The following is a 19,058-nucleotide window of genomic DNA, read 5'->3' as shown; positions in this document are numbered from 1 at the left end:
GAATTCCAGTTGCTTTACAAACCAGTATTTGGAAAAAAGCTGCTTAGCAGCAATAAGTGATTTTTGTTTTTTTTTTTTAATTTAAGCTCACACAAATGTAGCAAGGACACTCTGTGGCTGAGTGACAGAACACTATATTTTTCCTCAGTGTGTAGCTTCATAAAAACCTTTGCAATGCTAACATTTTGTTGAAGATATCCTAAAAGCATAAGGGATACCCTCACAACAGAAAGCAAGATAACACGCACAAATTTTATCCTCCATCGTTGCAGGTTTGCAAACACATTAGTTTGATGCTACTTTGGTATGTTGTGAAAACACACCAACATCTGGTGAGATGCTTTTGGTGCACAAGGCACCAACTCCCCAAAATTCTTTCCACAGAGAACATGACTCCTTTAGAGAGCCATCAGTACATACACACCAAAATACATCAGACACAAGCAGAGTCACACCTCAAACAAATCAGTGGAAATAACATCTATGCTGGCTTTACAATGGCTACTGAGAGCTTGCTGGAATAAATTATAGTTTTTCAAAAAACTATAATTTAAGCATATTTGAGCCAGCCAAGTGATACAAGTGAATGGTGTGCATTACAAGGTCCTGACAGTTTTTAATCTGTTGATCTCCCAATCCAGATTTGCCATTTCATGAATTCACAGCCACATAACCATAGGTCTGCCCAAAGAGAAGACCATGGCAGTGAAAGGTGAAAAGCTTTAATTTAGGAGGCTAACAGCTCCTGGGCAATAACAGCTGCCCAGGCCATACTGTGGACATGCCTTAGTAAATGAGATTACTTTGTTAGAGAATTAACTATTACAAGTGAAAATAACACCAGTTCACTTACCTCCCAGGGACAGCTAGTGGCCAGTGAGCTAACACTCAACTGAGTCAAACTACCACCTGCAACACTTGTTACCTGCAGAGGGAGTGGAGTGAAGGCAAGAAATACAAAAATTTACCTGTGCCTCTGTTGCTGCCTCTGGCAGGTTGGTGTCTTCAGCCTGACCCTCTAGGCCCTTGCCAGCATCTCTGGCTGCTACTGGGTGCTCTTCCTTCGGAAGGTCATGCGCGTGGACAGCCGAGCCCTTCCTCTTCGCCGCCTTTTTCTGCGACTGCGCGACGTCGCCCTTTGCTTTTCGCTGTCTGAAGTAAGCAAACTGTTCAGGAAAGATTGCAAGAGGTACAGGGAGAGGTAAGCAAGGAAAAAGTAGCAGGACCACAAGATTAACACAGTCATGGGTGACAGAGCTCCTGTCTTGATAAAATATATACATCTGCAGAAAAACTGCTTTATCTGCCTGCTTGCCACACATTCACAACATACTGGATAACTGTGCCATTAAGCAACAAATCTCACACCAGCACTAAAGGCTCATTTCCACACAAGAATCAAAGTTTTACTCAGTGAAACTTTGTGTGTCAATAATAATAATGCAGATTTACAGCAAGACAAATTACTAAAGGAACGAGTTGTCAATATAGTAGAAGCATTAGGAAAAAATAATAATTGAGCAGTCTTTCTGCAAGACCAGCAAAAACAAGAACTCCCTTGTCATGGTACCAGAACCAGCACACCCCTACAAATACATCTAAACAGGTCTTAGCCAGCGTAAGCTTTGAAATGAGGATTCACTTCCGTTAATTTTAATGCTCCTTCCCTGCCACCCCCTTAAGAGAACACAGCAAAACTTCTTCGCCAGAAAGCAGCCTCCAGTACATAAATAGAAAATCAATTAAGCCAGGTCATTTTAATTTCTTCTGTTGAAGAATCAGATGCTCTACTTTATCAGGCTATCACAGCTCTACAAAGCCCCAGGGACTTGTAAAGAATGTCACTGACAATTTATTACCCAACTCTCCCTAACACCCTAAACAGCTTAAAAAGGATTATTGTTATTTTCAACTCTAGTATTGCGTTAAGGCAGCATTTCCAAGTAACATCTCCCCCACAGCAGAAATCCAGATATCCTTCTCATAAGGAAAAAGACTTCTTCAAGGTTAAGATCACAGATTATCAAGTGCAGTGTTATATCCTTGGGATGAGACAAAACAGATAGTTAACTGATGACTGGATGTAAACATCACTGCCAAGTTCTACCTGCAATACATATGAAAACCCACTGCTTAACAGCTTTGTTTTCCTGTCAAACAGCCACCTTGCAGAAAAATCTTGTTCCATTCTTCTCATTCAGTTTGTGAAAAGGATCTAGTTCTGTCCCCTCTCCTTACAGGAACTTCTACCTGACAGCTTAGCTATTCAACAGGTGCAGACTCACATATCTGCTACAGCCAGCAGCCTGTTTAAAAGGCACATTGCAGAAAGACATCAATTTATTATGAGTTGATAAAATTCTTATGTACAAAAAACTTATTTTTAAGATTGCCTTCTGTAATTTCTACAGTTAGTAATACTGAAATGCAGGTTAAGTGAAGGTTGCCAGACTTGTGCCTTTCATAATAAGCAGGATGAACAGACCATAAAGCTGCAATGGGATACAAATACTGTCCTCTGAAACCAGGTGTCAACTCCAGCACTTACTGATGGCAATGTGTGTCAAAAATAGCTACAGCACTAATTAACCTGGTAACATGGGGAAACAGGGTAGGAGGAAACCTGCAGAAAAATGGAGAGTAGAGAAAACTGCTGAAGCAGGGAAAAAGAGAAAACAGGAGTAAAACAAGCAGAAAAGATGAAAGGCAGAGAGAGTGGGCATTACAGAGAGCACTTACTGATTCATGAAGGGAGACCAAGTATCTCATATGAAAAAATCAAGACTTGGCATGACCGAACACCTAAACACTATACATTTTTAAATGTACAGGTCAAGGAAAACAAAACTTGCTTTGTTCCATTCACATGCACTAAACACATAAAATCATAATACATTACATGCAAAAATATCTAGCTACACCAAAATATAGCAAACTACTGGACTTGGAGTGGCTGGATTCAAACACGCTCCAGATTTATGGAAAAAGTTCTATTTAGAGCAATATCCAGTTTCCAAAGCCTTTATCAGCTACATAAAGTGTTGTCGTAAGAGAATCTCAAATTCACAGACAGCCATCCAATCTGAAGTAGTGAGTGTGAATGTGAAGAAAGTAACACACAACTGCCTCTGCCTCATCACAGTGAGATCCCTCACGCCTGTTTAGAATGATTCAACCCTCCTTTTGCTTTCTAGAAGCAATGCAAATGTGAAAGCTTCACTTTTAACCAAGATGCAGCATTGCCACAGGAGCCCGGAGAGCACGGTCCTGCACAGCACCCCAAGCAGCTGCTAGAACACAAGGACACCTTTCTACAGGTACCAATGCACTGCAACTTCATTTCACCAGGACCGGCTGGTTAAAAGTTGATGTATTACTTTATGTGCTTCAGAAATTAGCATCAAAACCAACACCCAGAGAACACAGAACAGAGCAGAAAACCACATCAGCACCAAACAGAAAAGAGGTTGTTAAAATAAACATTAGTCCAGCTCTTGGATACAGCAAACATAACCGACAAGTGCTCTTAGACAAAACCAATAAACATATTCTAGACCTTCCTCAAAATGATGAGAAAACTTCCTGGAAAACCTGCACTCATTTTTAAGGTCCTAACTATAAAATGGAAGCAGAGCAAAACTTGCCACACCTGAGTGTGGCACAGAGAGCTCTGGAAGTAGAGGCACAGGTGGTCAACATGCAGACTAATTAATGTGAGGTAGAAACAGACAAGGAGAAAAAAGCAGCACTGAATAGTTAGGCTTGTTCTGTTTCTCAAATACTACCCTGGCTATCAGCATTGCATTTGTTAGAAACAGGAATCTGAGGTACCTGATACAGTCAGGTACTTAGCTGCCAATTACAGTCTCCAATAAATGTAACAGTTACATTATAAATATAACAGTTACATTATAAATATTATTAGGTGATCATTTAAATGCATCTCAATAAGGGAATTTTTATTCCTATATGAAAAAGAATAATGCAAGAAGAATGAAAAAGAACATTTGATAATGAAAAGGAGAACATGTAGATCATATTTCTTTGCCAAGTCATTGCTTAGCAGACTAAAATCTAAGGATGCGGAAGATGAAATAATTCATTTCTGGAGGGTGGGGGTGAGGCAAAAAGCCCTCCAGAGTGAAGCAGCATCAAACTGCAGTTACATCAGTGCACAGGTTGCTACAACAGAGGCCTCTAACACACAAGCCAGCCTCACTCCTGTCCCCTGCTGCCAGGAGCTCCTCTAGAGATGGTTCAGAAAGCTGATCTGATGGACACTGAACACTTCTGTGTCACACCAGAGATGGGTCTCCTTAAGCTGCTCCAGGCTGCACCACAGCAAGGAGAACCTGCACTTGCTCATGGTTCTTCCTCCCTTTCAAAACTGTGCTGCATCCATGAGGAGGGGAGCAGAAAGAAAAACAGAAAAATTAAAATCAGAGGAATAAGAAAGGGGAAATGTCACCTGGGTGCTTTTTGAAAGCTGTCTGGTGCCCACAATCTGCCAGCCAAGGAACAGATTTCTGTGACATTTTAATCAGCAGAGGAAGCACTACATCTATCTTTGCCTCTCTAAAACTCTCCCTCTCCTCTCAGCATTCCGTGCAGCAGCAACATTTATGGGGCTGCCAATCATGTTTGTTTCTGGTTTGGTTTTTTGGGGTTTTTTTGTTTGTTTGTTTTTGTTTTTTTTTTTAATGGGAAGAGAGATTTAGCACACAGTATAAAAAATAGTAAATGCAATCCTGGCCCTGCAGGGAAAACTTGAAACATGAGAACATAAGGCAAGTCCCTGTTTGGTTTTTTTTGTTTCTTTTACTGGTAAACAACAGTTTGCCAACAGGTAGGAACTAATAACTTACTCAAGCTAAGTCTGTCACATTTTTCTAATCATAAACAGGTCCTGCACCTGGAATTAATGTATGTTAACAGAAATGTTAACACAGGTTGTGCCATACTAAGGTAACCTTTCAACCTTAAGAAATCCTTTCAGAGCTCTCTCTCTGGAGCAGTTGCTCTCCAGCAGAGGATTGTGTTCTCACAGCACATAACAAGGCTGGGAGGGCAGGCAGATGAGAAACGATTGAGCAGGAGCAGGCAGTGTGGAATCCATGGCAGCATCAAGGAGGGCAGGCCAGGGATGGAGGAGCTCTACTGCTCATCACCAGGCTGCAGCTTCAGCACAGCTCCAGCTACAACCCTGCTCCCTTCCACAAAAGCTCTCTTTGACTTTCTTGTGCACAGCACTGGTGGAAAGCAGCTGAAACAGAAACACAGCAGACACACAGGACAGCTCCAAGCCACCTCTGACCCCACTAGCCAGGTATCCAGACAGGTTCCCTGCAAAAAGTAAAGGATCTGGAAAGATCTGATGGGTCACAACTTCCTGCTAAATAAGGCTTTTTAGTTCTCACCATTCCATTAGACTGGAGGGGGCTGTAGCTAGAGGGACAGCCAGAACAGAAACATGACAAAACCAACTCAAAACCCAGCAGAAATGCTGAGCTGAAAGGAAAATAACCAAGCATTTCCAATCAGCTCCTTGAACATAGTTACCGAAACAAAGCAGAAGTGTTTATCTAACGGGGTTAGAACACAACCAGCGTTAAACACATGATTGCAGGTAATAATTACTTGGAGAGTGTTATCTTTATATCCTGTGAACGCTACACAAGTCCCTAAACTACACCCCAGTGAAGACACCTGAATATTCAAAGCTTATGAAGTGTTTGCTACCGGCATGACTGGAAACCAACAAACGGAGCCCAGCGCTCTGCTCTCCCTGCGGGCACCAGGCAAGCGAGTGAGCCGGCCGAGTGATAAACCAACACTGCTCTTTGGGACCCTCCGCTGGAAACGCAGCATTCCCACAAACACCGAATCCTGGGCAAAAACGGGAGAGCTGGGAAGAAACAAACACCAAACACGGAAACCAGAGCCCGAAGGGCGGTGGGTGCGCTGCTGTCAGCTGCTCTGTTGGCCCGAGGCAATGTTTGCACGCCGGTGCAGCGGGCCGGCCCCGCAGCACGACTTCTGCTGCGGAGCCACCGCGATCCTTCCTCTGGGGACGTCTTACAACTGCTCATTAATGGGGGGCCAGGAATGTGCCAGCCACACACAGAATCTTGCCGGAAGGGATCTGTAGGGGACACTGCCGGGCCGGCACCCCGCACCCACCTCCGAGTGCGGCGCGAAACCCGCCACGGAGGGGCGAGACCCGGGCCAGGTAAAGCGAAACACGCAGGGCCTGCCAGCTCTCCCAGCGCACCGGGACCCTTTTCCCTCACCTTAGCCCTGCCTGCCTCCAGCTTGCGCCTCCGCGCCTCCTCCGGCGCCTCCATGCGGCGGCCGGGCCGGTTCGCGCCCGCCGCGCCCTCACGGCGGCAGCGCAGCCTCGGTCATGGCCGCCCCCCGGCCGCCGCCGCGCCGGCCGCACCGCGCGGGGCGGAGCTCCGCAGCCATTGGCCGCAGCTCCCGACGCACCGCGGCCGCCGGCCAATGGGGACGAATTTCCTCGGCCGAGCTCCGCCCACTCCTGCTAAATGGCTGCTGGGATACCCCGGGCAAGCCGGCGCCAGCCGCCGGCCCCGCCCCCTCCGCGGCAGCCACCAATGAGAGCGTCCAGCGCCATTTCAAAAGGAGCGCCGTCCCCGCCCAGCGTGGGAATCAGCCAATGGGGGAGCGCGGACAGCCAATGGGGAGCGCGGACGGCCAATGGGGGAGCGCGGACGGCCAATGGGGGAGCGCGGACGGCCAATGGGGGAGCGCGGACGGCCAATGGGGGAGCGCGGACAGCCAATGGGGAGCGCGCACAGCCAATGGGGAGCGCGGACAGCCAATGCAGGCGGGGCTGGGGCTGCCATTATGGCGCAGGGAGGGTTGGTGGCTCCTTTCCCGCCTTTTCGCTTATTTGTAAATTTTCAGTGAAGAAATCAATTAATGGTCATTGGTTCTGAGGTGCATGATGCTCTTCAGTAATCAGTATCCTGTCCTGTGTTACTAATTGATTTTTTTGCTCTTCGTGCTAATTTGGTTGTCATTCTTTCATCCCTCTATTGTCATTTTCTCGGACATGGAGTTGTCTCCAACTTTCCAGGCTTTTATCTCCTCTGGAGTCTTCTGGTTACTCCAACGTCCTTGAAGGGCCATATGTTTAAGATCCCAGATGTCCAACCTTCAACTCCCTTTTGCTCTGCTTATTGATGCTACAAAACTGGTAGCTTTTTTTGTGTTTTGAAATCATTAAGTTATAAAAATACAGGCTTTAGTCAAATCTGTTACTTGGAGCAGTGTGCTGGATTGGCAAGCACTAAAAAGCCCATCTGCCTCGAGGGCAACGCCAAAAGACAAAGTCTGAATGATGAGATGTCTCAGTGAACACCTCCAAGGATCAGGCACCACAGATTTGTTTGAGCAACCTGTTTCCAGGGCTTCACAGAAATTAATTTTTTCCTAATATCCAATCTAAACCTACTCTCTGTCAGTGGGAAGTCATTTCCCCTTGTCCTGCCACTCCAGGCCCCTGTAAATTATCTCTCTCCATCCTTCTTGTAGGCTCCCTTCAGATACTGGAAGGCCGCAATTAGGTCACCCCAAAATCTCTTTTTCAGGCTGATCAATCCCAATTCTCTCAGCCTTTCCTCAAAGCAGAGCTGCTCCACCCCTCTAATCATCTTGGTTGTTACCATAACATCTTTTTAAATTGTCTTTCAGAACTCATAGAAATTAAAATTAAGGTATAAAATATCAAAATCAATACAAGACATCAAAGAAATGCAATACTGGTATGGACCTCATCAGGTTATCTAATCCATTCTTATATCTGAGGAATCCTGCAATGTTCGACACATTTGTTTTTTTAATTGTTTGTAAACAACTTCTGTGAAAGTTGGGGGTTTTTTTTTGAGAGCTGCTTCATCATTTCCCTTAGTGGCTAATGAAGATTTCTTTCCCTGGTTTTATCAGTTTTTCTCTTCCTCATTAAGCCAAATACTTGTGTTTTTCCAGATACAACCCCCGCCCTTCACCCACTCTTTGATCGTATCCTCTCATTTATTTAAAAACTGCTGGCCTGTCCTCTTTTCACCATCTACTTACTAACTGAACAAAGCCAGTTATTTAAAGTCTTCCTTGGAACATACATTTGGTAAATAGAACCTTTTTATTATTTTTTTTTCCTGGACTTTCTTTCCCTCTTGAACCACCATGTCTAAAACTAAGTGCAGTGTCCAAACTCTGACTTCAGCACTGCTAAATAGAGCAGAATAATGATGTCCTGTGAGGTGCATGTAACACACCTGTTATTCTTCTGTAGGATTAAATTTGCCTGGTTTTGCTCTTTTGAATCCTCATTCTCAAGTGTGATTCCTTGTTTGGGATTCAGTGTAGCTACAGATCCCTTCCAGCAAGATTTTGTGTGTGGCTGGCACATTCCTGGCACCCAATTAATGAGCAGGTTGTAAGATGTCCCAAGGGTAAGGATCACACTGTGACCAAGGCATCCATAAGTGTGGGAAGAGATAGCTCCTTCAGCAGGTTTGCTAGAAAGTGCCATTTAAAAAAAAATTAATTTCCCCACCCCCTAGTATTAGATTTTCTCTGGGTTATCTGTTACATCAAGCAAAAATTTATCTTCATTTCCTCTTTAGGAAATTCAGTTGCTTACACTGGTGCTGTACTTTTAATGCAATACTCATACCTGTTTCTTTTCGTCAAGCTCTCTTGTAACCCTCTATTCATACTACAGTGAAGTCTAGAAATTCAGCTTTTAGGAGCACTGTAGTATACCAGTTGTTGATAAAATAACCAGCTCAATATTCACCAGCAGTCCAAAAGTGGTGGGTTTCTTTCCCAGCACAGAAACAAGCTATGCTGATGCATCACTAGGAAACTCCTAGTTATGGAGTTATGGAGTTATAAGTTAGGAACTTAGAAGTTAGGAACTTGTCTGAGCTGCAGCTGCTCATATGAAGAAGTCAAAGATGTTACAGAAAATTCTGTTTGGTGTTTTCAAGTAGAGAATTGGACTCGGAGTTGTTTCCCAGGAGAGCTGCAGGCAGGTGAGAGGATTTTCTGTTCTGGCTCATTGCTCCTGCCATTCACCACAAAGCATTGCCAGGGAGAGCTGAACCCCAGCTCTGACACAGCACAGCTGTTTTAGGGATCCCTGCCCCTTAGTTGCCCTAATTTCTCCAGCACCTTCCAGCCTGTGTGTTTTTAGGGATGGGCTGCGTGGGTCACAGCTGGGGCAGGTCATCTGTACTGCTCTCACACAGCTCAGGAGCATCTCTGAGCTGCTCCAGCTGCCAGCAGTGCCTCTGCTGCAGTTTTGTTGTGTCCTTTGAGGGAGGAAAGGCTTGTAACTTGTCTCTCCTGGGAGCAGAGGATTGTAACTTGGTTGTAACTTGTCTCTACTGAGAAGGTGTATCTGTTCCTTGGCTTTTTTTCTCTTGGCTTGGTGTGCATTTTATGGATGTCACTGATAAATGTGACCCTGTTTTTATGCTGGTAGGGCTTTGCTGGGAGAGGGAGACATTCTACAGGTTTCTTGGGAGATGTTACACCATATCCCCTTCACTCTTGGACTTAGCCAGGGGAGAGTTCCAGCTATGCTCCTTAATTTTTTCAGTCACTGTGTGGTAATAACTCACGTAAAGAGCTATGTCAAAAGTGTGCAGACCCCCTGTAGGGGAATAAACAGGTACCAATCAGCAAGATCATAATCTGACTGCTGGCACTGGGCTTGTTTCAAAGAACCATTGGCTTTTACTTCTTTTTTTCTTGTCCATTAATGTGCCAGGCATTTGCTTTACCAAAGGTACACAAGCTTCTGTGCTTGGAGATTAAATTGTTTATGTTACCTGTTGACACTATAAACTTAGCAACCAGGTTACAGGCACAAACCTCTGAGCTAATTAAAAGTCTCTAACAACACAGAGGCCAGGCTTAGTGATGCTGCCAGGGGAAGGATAGCAACCATTAGGAAGAGACAAATAAATAAATATTCAGTCTCAGTTGCCTTCCTGTGAACATCACAACCTGCAGCACAAAAGTATGTTGAGAGAAATGGCAGGAAAAAGCTGTGTCTGTGAACTTATGAATGCCTGTTCTCGTTCTGACCTCGGAGTGAAACTGAAGCTTTTATCTGCTTCTCTCAATCTCTCCTCATCTTGTATTACTGTTTTTTAATAATGGTATTATTCTGTGAAAACTGTGGAGGGGGAAAAAAATGGGCACTGAAAGCCTATCTGCCTCTGTTTAGCTTTTCAACCTGCTTTTGCCTGCCTACTCTTCCAGAAGATAATGGCAGATCCTTCAGTGGTGGATCACCTGACACGACTGAAACTCAAACTCCTAGAAAAGGTAGGGGAATAATTCTGCATGGGTCACCTTTGCTCTGCTTTTTGCTCTTGCATGTTGAAGCATTAACACTGTATTTTAAAATAGTATAACTTTAATGAGATACACTGAGGAGTGCTACTACTTACTGTCACTTTCTTAAATATATTGTACAAATCTTCATGAATCTACAGTGAATAAAATTGACTTTGATTTTTTGGGAGATGTAACCCAAAACTAGTTAGCTCAAAGCTAGTTTGAGCTGGGACAGTCAAAGTTTAGGAGTAAATCTTGGGTAAAGAGAATCTCAGATTGTTTTAAGGCAATTTAATGTCTGCCTTCATATAAGATGTATTGCCTGGTCAGACCCTTGGTGATTCAAGAGTCCAGATCTTGGACTATCAGGCAAGCCCAAACTCAACATTATCAAGTTCTTCATATGATGCAGCTCTCTGCCTACAAAATTGATTATGTCTGCTGATTCACCAGGCTATCAGTTTTAAGCTCTGGAATTGCTTGGACAGTTGGAAGCATCACTATTCTTTATTGTAACTATATTTGTAATGAGACATTCCATACTTCTTTAAGAACCACCATTTTTTCTCCACTTCTGCTCTATTTCCTCCATCCCAAACCTGTGCCATAGGCTTGGGAATCATTGTGAGCTTTCCTGCCTGACTTATAACCAATTATGGTTCTGCCAACAGAGACTAGAAAATGAACAGGAGAACCTAAGGAAGATGGACTTTTCTCTCCCAGCTGCAAGTAAGAGAAGCATTTGTTCTAATTTTAGGTATATTTTGGAAAGGGCTTGCTTGTGTTCTCAGGCATGAATTCCTCAGGAGATGATCCCCTCTCCTCCCTAACAGCTCTGAGCTAACTGCTTTTTATCTTTTGAATTTCTTAATCTATTTTTTTCCTGACAAAGGGAAGTGAACAACCAGCTGAGCACTAACATAAGATGACTTCCTTCCTACCTCCTGCCCAGGTATCCTGTGCAGCCTCTCAGCTGGAGCAAACTGATGCTGATCCAGTTTGTCCTAGCTCTTACACCTAGGAGTGCACCCTGTTGTAGTCTGGCTGTTTTCTTGGCTTTGGTGATCCTGAAAAGGCAGGAGGAACATTTCTTTGCATGACACATGTACTGTTTATATTATCTATGGATTCAATGCTAATAGTAGAAGCTCAGTGATATTTCTAGACTGTACTGTGGGCTCCTATTCATTGATCTGATGCACAAATAGTAGGAATCTTCTAATGCTGTGGCCAAACATTTTTAAAAAATCCCCCATAATAACTTGCAGTTTCAAAATACAGAATGGTGCTTTCCAGAGCAGATGCCAGGCATGGCTCCATTCTTGCTTATCTTCATGTCAAAATCAACCATGTGTGGGATGAACTGAAAAGAAAGTTGATTTAGAATAAAATAGGAACAGAACAGTTGACATTCAAACCAGATCTTGTTGGAGCTGTTACTACAAACAGGCATCCTCTGCATGCACTGGGCACATCTAGAAACTTTCAGCCTGAAAGGGATTCCTAAATCAGGAGGTTAAAAGGGGGCTTTAGAAAGAAATCTTAAGAGTTTATTTTCAGAGGTGTTTTGCGTTTGTAGAGCTGCTGAGCAGCTGTGACTGCACATGGCATAAAGTCATTATCCACACGTGTTTGACAAGATAAGTTCTTTTGTGGAAGAACTCAAGCTGTTGAAGCAGAGTGACACAGAGTCCCCAGGCAGGTGTGAAGGAGAGCCTCTTTATTGCAAAAACCAGGCCTTTTTGAGAAGTTAGGCCTTTGCCAGTAACATAGTTTTAAATTCTATCAAACATAACCCAACCAACCAACACACCCCACGATGGGAGCACATCATGGTTATATAACTTCTTTTTCTACCTCTAATTCAGTTGAGTCACTTTCCCACCATCCTTTTCTGCTTAGCCAAAGTAGGAGGCCTGAGCAATGATTTTAAAAAGGTAGCAAGACCATTATTTTGTAAGGTTTTACCCATATGCAACATCAAGCTATCTAATAACACATTTTCCACATTAATATCATAACACAGGTGCTTTAATAGCTCTGTCTTTGTGATCCTTTGAGAAGATAATGGTCTCTTCCTCTTCCAGGGAACAGACCCCAGGACATTCTCCAAAGTGCCCTGAGGCAAAGGAAAGATCTGCTGCAGGAGCTTAGGGTAAGAGCCCTCTCTGTCTGCTGATGTGGGTTCAGTGTTTTCCTGGCCTTTAGTTCTGGGGCTGGGCAGGATTTAGTGCTCTGCTGCTTTGGAATATAAAGGCTGGGCCAACTAATCAGGGAAAGAGCCTGGGGAGCAGCTTGGCTTCCCTCACTACAGCTGTGTGAGCTTGCACCTGCTTCAGGCACTAAAGTGGGATGAATCTGTTTGTCCTGAGCTGCTGTCTCATAAACTTTCTGTGCCAAAATGCAAAGAAGGGATTGTTAGCAATGCCAAAGTAGAGACAATAATAATTGTTATTTATTCCTAGTTTGTGGAGGATACCAACTATTATTGAAATGTTTTCCCAGACGTTCAGCAGCTTGTTCTGCACATTATTTTTTTTCCCCAATACTTTTCTCTTATGCTTCAAGATCTATGGAAAGGAAAACTTTGCACTTATGCAGGCACTGGCAGTGCCCTTGCTGCAGTTTCCCAGGGGCTAATCCCATGCAGTCCAAAGAACATAACCATATTGTCTGCCTTGCTGTGACCAGATTTTCTTTAAGAAAATACTTAACTTTACAGGAGCAGCACCTCCTGGAAGAGCTTTCACAGCCACCTGCAACAGATGGGGGACACTGCCATGACCACAGAGCTGCCCTCCCACAAATCTACCAGATCCCTTTTCCAGCTTCCCAAGGAGAGCCACCAAGGATTATCCAGCAGACCGTAAGGATTGTCTCCTAGAAAACACCACCAGCACTGTGCCTGTCTGAGCTGACAATCATTTGGGAGCTGTATGGAATTGCTCATCACAGAAAAAGGGAAAATATGCCTCTTGCTCTTTTATGGGATCCTTGCTGCCTGCAGCGAATCCTAACGGAAAATCATCTTGCAAATAAGGCCCAGAATTAACAATGGGAATGGAACAAGATGGCAAAAGGAGTGGCAAACTGGCACACTCCAGCCTGACCATTCAGCTACTTTCTAATGCACATCACTGTTTGCTCACAGCCTCAACAGCTTCTCCACGAGAATCCCAGAGTTTTCCCGAAGCCTAGGCAGATGACAGCTATTCTCATAGCTGGGAGAGCTGGCCAAAACCAACCCTGACTTCTCCATTTTCCTTCCTGTTCCAGATGCCAACTCAGCCTGCCACCATCATCCAGCAGCTGCCTCAGCCCTCCCCTCTGATCACACAGATTCCCCCAGCCCAGCCCTTTGCAGCCCCCCGCTCTGGGAGCATTAAAGAAGGTAACAAACTCTCCACACAGCAGCCAGCTCCTGCCACCAGGCCTGGAGAGGGCAGGGCAGGTGCTGTGGCAACTGAAAGGGGACATGGGATGGTGTCCAAGCTCGTTAGTGATGTGCTGTTTAATGAGCTGGTGGAGCTTGGGGACTTGTGCTTCATAAATGAGATGGGTACCAGTTGTGAAACTCTTATCGCTAAAACTAAAGAAAAAGGAACTACAAACTCAAGGGAAGATTGGGACAGCAAAACAGCTCAACTCATGGCACTGAGTAATATTAATAAAGTCAAAGTCATGCACATGGATGATTCCAGAATTACCAAAGAGGCTTCTAAAATGTGGTTTTATTCTTTTGTTCTTTCCTAACCTGCTGTTCAATTTCCTCAGGCTTTTGTTTGTACCCTGTATTTGGAAACAAGACAGAATATCTGAAAGTGTTGTTCTAAATATAGTGCAATGCCAAGAAAAAAGTTTATTTCTAAACATAGGTGGGTGCTACTGTGAAATAATACATGAACTAAAACCTGGGACAATTTCCCTGGCTCAGCTTTCAGCCAAAGGTTCATCCCACCCAGGAATCCTCAGTCATGAAACTGCAGTATTTTTCAGCTCATACTTCATCTAAGTTTCTGGATTTTTGAATCAGAGTTTATTTCCATAAGCAAAATAGTCCCGAGCCACTCATGACTTCTCTGAAGCTGCTACATGAAAACTACTTTTTTTATAATCAGTAAAAAGGAAAATGAGACTTGCCTTCATTTTTTTCCCCCTTCTTTTTTTCTCACCTCTCCCTCTTCACTTCTCCCCAAGCAAATTAGTTACACTGCACAAGTCCTTTGGATCCCAGAGATCATGTAAGGAGATTTGTGTGCATGAAATGACAGATTGAGGGTTGGACTTGATGATGTTAAAGGTCTTTTCCAACCTTTACAATTCTGTGAGTCAGTGGACTCTCACTCAAGGTGGCACTGCAATATCACATAAATGTGAGGAAACCTCTGACAGGAAAGCAATGATCCGGGGCTGAAGCAATGGAGAGCACAGCCAGGAGCCTGTCCTTGCTGGAGCAAGGGAAAGCTGCAGCTCAGCTCTTCTCCATCCTGCCATTCAGCACAGGCAGGGGTGTGGGCTTGCAGGGCAAGCAGCAGAATAGGTCCTCGGCAGCAGCTTTCTTGTAGGAGGGAGGAGAAACAGGAAAGCTGGCATGAACAACCTCACTCACAGACATCATTAACTTTGCGCTGTCTGGGGAAATAATGATAATATTCTTCATGTGTGTCTTGGTTTGAAAAGACAGGTGTCTATCAAGGAAAACAGGAGCCTTCTTTGAAAAGGAAAATGTGAACTCTTTCTCTCTGAATTATTATATATTTTTAAATTAAGGGGTTTTCAGGTTAAGATATAGGAATAGGAATAACAGTTTTTTACTAGTAAAATTTAAAAAAATACAAATGCAATAGTACAAAAAACTAGAAAATAAACTAGTGACAGAGGTAGAATACAACTTGACACTGTTGGTTAGGATGTTGGTAGCAGTTTTGATTAAATGGTGGCTGTAGTTTTCTTGGAGTGGCAGATGTGGTTTTGTTAAAGCAGTGGTTTTGTAGAAGGGTGTAGGTTTTTTTTGAAGGTCTGGTGGTGGTGTAGATGGTCTTTTTCTGGGAATCCAGTGGAGAAGACAGTTGTTCTTTTGGGAATTTAGCGGGAAAAGGTTGTCTCTGTTGTTTTAAGTCTCAGATTATATTTAGGTAGGAATGTTTGGCTCTTCTTTCTGGGTGGAGCATTTTACAATGGGATGATGTAATTTTATCAGTCATGCAGTGACACTCAGCAGCCTATTAATAGAAGATATCTCTCTGGAGGCAGGATTGCTTGTGGAAGAGATAAAGAAAACTGCCCAGTTAACAGAAGATAACTGCCCTACTCCTAATAGATGGTAAATAGAATAGACACACATCTTACAACTCAGGACAATGTGCCCCCTTTCAGCTGCTTTGCCTTTGCTGCAGTGACCAATCTGTGTGCTGGAGGATACTCCTTCCCACGATGCCTCTGCTGCTTGTCAGTTGTGGATAAAGCTCTGATTCTTTTCTTCTCTTCCCAGATATGGTGGAGATGATGCTGATGCAGAATGCTCAGATGCACCAGATCATGATGCAGAACATGATGCTGAAGGCTCTGCCGCCGATGCTGCTCACACAGCTTGGGGGGGCCAGCTCTGGCCCACTCCAGCACACACAGCAGGTAACAACACCCAGCCTGGAGGGCAATGGCTCATCTCCCTGGGAGGGCACCAGGCCTGGGTAAAACACACAGAGTGCTGGGAGAGCCAGAGGGCTGTGGAGGACACTGCTCCTTAGGAGAGATGGCAGAGGAAGAGCATGGCCTTATGCCCACCTTCCTCTCCAGGCCATCCTGTTATTCTGCATTTCCCTGACATTGACTGATGGAATAAATTGGAGGGAGTGGGGTCTGAGTATCAGGTGAAATCTGAAGTCACCAAGTGACTGAAGTCACAATCTGAAGTGTTCTTGGACCTTCTGTATTGGAACCTGCAGACTCTCCTCCAGACACATCCCGAAGGTCTTTCTTTCCCAAGGGGTGGCTGAGTGGAACCCTGGCCCTCAGCTAGGGACCTCTCCCACTGTGAGGGGCAGAGGTTTCTGCAGCCACCTTTGTCTCTCTCCAACAAGGACCTGCAGCTTGCTGCTCCCCTGGCTGTGAGAGCAGAGAGGCCCAAGGCACCTGTGGTGCACCACCACCACCATTACCCTCCCTCGGGGGTGTTCCCAGTGCCCCCCAGGAGCTTTCTGCCCACATCCACAGAGCAGCACTGGACTGCCAGCTCTGCCCAGCCCACGTAAGTAGCAGGCAGCTGTGACATGTGCTTGCAGCCCTTTCTCCCTGCCCAGGCGGGGTGGCAGGGCAGACTGTGGGATAAACGTGGGGATCTGACAAGGATGAGGATCACATCGATCCCCCAGCCTGCCATGCTGCATTGCTGTGCTCTGCGAGGGCTCCCACCTCCTTTTTTTTTGTCAGTAACCTAAATAAGGCAGGGGTGGGGAGGGGATGGGGAAGTGTTTTACATTTGGGCTAAGGTTTCCAGCAGGGTTTATGTTCTTAAAGCACTGCTGGGACATTTGCGAATCAGAAATTCCTGGGAAAATAAAAATTCAAAACCACCAGCTAAGAAAAATGGTACAAAGGGAGGGGAGTATCAGAGAAAATGCTGAGCCTTTGCCATAAGCTTGTGCTTGCAGTTGAAAGGGGTGGGTTACCAGTGCAGAAATGGATGAACTTCTCCACAGGATGCTCCCAAATCCATAGAGCCCTTGAGCCCTGTGCAGAGGTCACAGCCAGCTCCTCCAGGGGCTCACTTGCTTTGTGCCTTCCTCTGAGCTTGTCCTGCTTGGCTTCCTAGGTGCTAGGAAGTTCTTGCATGCCAAGGCTGGTGAAGAAATGCACCTTGCTAGAGCATGGATGGAGGGGTAACATGGGGACACGCTGTGAGAACTCAACCTTTATTTCTGGGCCATGGCTCTTTCAGAGCCTTAGTGAACAGAACAGGATGGAGGCAGCTGCAGCCTTGGGCATGGGTGACCCGCTGGCAGGGGTATCTGTACAGCCCTCTTTAGCAGAGGATTTGAATTCCTGAACAGATTATTTCCCTAATGGGATTATAAGGGATGAACATTTCTACCTATTTCCCCTTGACATGGGTTTGTAATCTAAACCAGCAAAGAACTCCTGGCTCCTGTCAGGGTCAGTGCAATTCACTGCAGAAATCAGTAGGTCTTGTCATGGCCTTTAAACTTTGTTCTTCCTCTTTTTCAGCTGCCTGCCACCACAAGGTATGAGACTAAACACATCTTTTTGCAGCTGGAGCACTACTGGCTGTTACTAAACAAAATAACCCCGTTTTTCTTGTTGCAGGTGGCCCACATACTGACAGTACAGGATCCTCTGCAAGTGGACCATAGCCTTTCTAAAACCAACAAATCCTGCTGTTCTTCCTCAGCCATTCACATGTCTTTTTTTTCAGCAACATAAATCAAGCACTTTTCCCTCATTTACTTTTCCCCAGAGGACAAGCTTTAATCCACACCCATGTTATCCTGTTCTTTTTAGTTTTATTTTTGACTTCTTAAAAGGCTCACTCAGAGTTTTTATCAGGCAACACTTTTTCATACTCTCAGCAGCCTGATTTTGCTTAATATAGAAAGGTGAACAATGATTTTATAGCACTTTCTCAATATCTTCCCACTTTCTGTTTTTAGAGTGGAGAACATCTGTACTGGGTTTGCCTGGTGCAGTTTGTGAGTGAGTCTGATTAAGAAAACCCAGGGACCTACATTTTGTTTGTAATGAAGAAAAGATAGTTAACTATCACTTCTGGAAGCTAATCATGTGCTGTCTGTGTTGCAAAAACAATTAATGAATAATTTATTTACTATGTAAAACCTACCTTGCTCTTTGCCCTCTCTGCTCTGTTGTCTTTGAGATTCTTATTGCTCTCTACAAGTTCTCACTTTTTACAACTACCTGAAAGAGGAAATGGCCTCAAGTAGTGTCATGGGAGTTTGGATTGAATATTAGGAAGAAACTCTTAACTGAAAACATTGTCAGACATTGGAAGAGGCTGCCCGGGGAAGCACTTGAGTCCTGCCCCATCCCTGTAGGTCTTTGACAGCCATGAAGATGTGGCATTTAGGGTCATAGTGGTGTGCTTGGCAGTGCTGGGTTAACAGCTGGGACTCTATGTTCTTAGAGGGCTTTTTCTGCCTTAATGATTCTCTGAGACAAATCTGCTGGGACCTGGCAGGTTAAGCAATAAATTGTATTCAGTGATACAAATATCTTCAGTTTCACTGTCTGCTGTTTAGTTATTGTATTTGGCTCTAATTGGCTCCTCCCTTTTCAATGCTTACTGTGGGCAGCATTGGCTCAGCAGAGCATTTCCTCCCAGGGATGGGCATGTGGAATAATGCCTGCAGAGATGTCTCCTCTCAGCCTCATCTAAGTCCTGGAAGGCTTTTGCAGAGCAGGCATGGACTCTCTCCTAAGCATCACACCCCAGAATACCTGAGCCACACACAGCTTCCTTGGATGAAAGATGTCCTCAAAGATGGGATGAGGCTCCTGGGCAAGTAGTGTGGCTCACAACCCACCCTCAGGAGAGGTTCCAGAAGTCGCTCCACATTGTCCCACCAATGCTTCTGCAGTTGCATCCCAGTGAAGCACCAACAAAAGCCTGGCTGATGCAAGTTCTCCTCCTGCTCTGTGTGTATTCC

General features: G+C 44.7%; 2 protein-coding genes across 19 annotated transcripts in view; one reads left to right on the top strand and one right to left on the bottom strand.

The window, feature by feature from the left end:
* PCNT (pericentrin) overlaps nt 1–6,473 on the bottom strand; it is a 70,094-nt gene extending 63,621 nt beyond the window's left edge. For 15 of the 16 annotated variants that reach the window (XM_041717345.2, XM_041717346.2, XM_072931633.1 and 12 more), the window contains exons 1-2: nt 6,291–6,473; nt 969–1,166 (exon numbers count right to left, since the gene is read on the bottom strand). In XM_041717345.2, the coding sequence (XP_041573279.1) occupies nt 969–1,166; nt 6,291–6,344 (252 nt within the window). In that variant the 5' untranslated portion in view covers nt 6,345–6,473. The remainder of the gene's footprint in view (nt 1–968; nt 1,167–6,290) is intronic. The other variant, XM_072931637.1, reaches the window with a different exon arrangement.
* Nucleotides 6,474–9,968: 3,495 nt separating this feature from the next.
* On the top strand, nt 9,969–18,621 carry C7H21orf58 (chromosome 7 C21orf58 homolog). 3 transcript variants are annotated; one of them, XM_072931624.1, is made up of 10 exons: nt 9,969–10,054; nt 10,265–10,365; nt 11,049–11,106; nt 12,465–12,532; nt 13,100–13,243; nt 13,654–13,768; nt 15,869–16,008; nt 16,458–16,624; nt 17,602–17,618; nt 17,701–18,621. In XM_072931624.1, exons 2-10 carry the CDS (start codon nt 10,306–10,308, stop codon nt 17,745–17,747), a joined length of 816 nt encoding a protein of 271 aa, XP_072787725.1. In that variant the 5' UTR covers nt 9,969–10,054; nt 10,265–10,305; the 3' UTR covers nt 17,748–18,621. The 3 variants fall into 3 exon arrangements, with proteins under 3 accessions (XP_072787725.1, XP_072787727.1, XP_072787726.1); XM_072931625.1 differs by having other exon boundaries at nt 9,971–10,054; nt 10,300–10,365; XM_072931626.1 differs by lacking the exon at nt 17,602–17,618.
* The last annotated feature ends 437 nt before the right edge of the window (nt 18,622–19,058 follow it).

The sequence above is a fragment of the Taeniopygia guttata genome, chromosome 7 (assembly GCF_048771995.1).
Source record: "Taeniopygia guttata chromosome 7, bTaeGut7.mat, whole genome shotgun sequence".
NCBI lineage: Eukaryota > Metazoa > Chordata > Aves > Passeriformes > Estrildidae > Taeniopygia > Taeniopygia guttata.
Note: the sequence above shows the minus strand (reverse complement) of the source record. Positions and strands in the feature narration are given on the sequence as shown.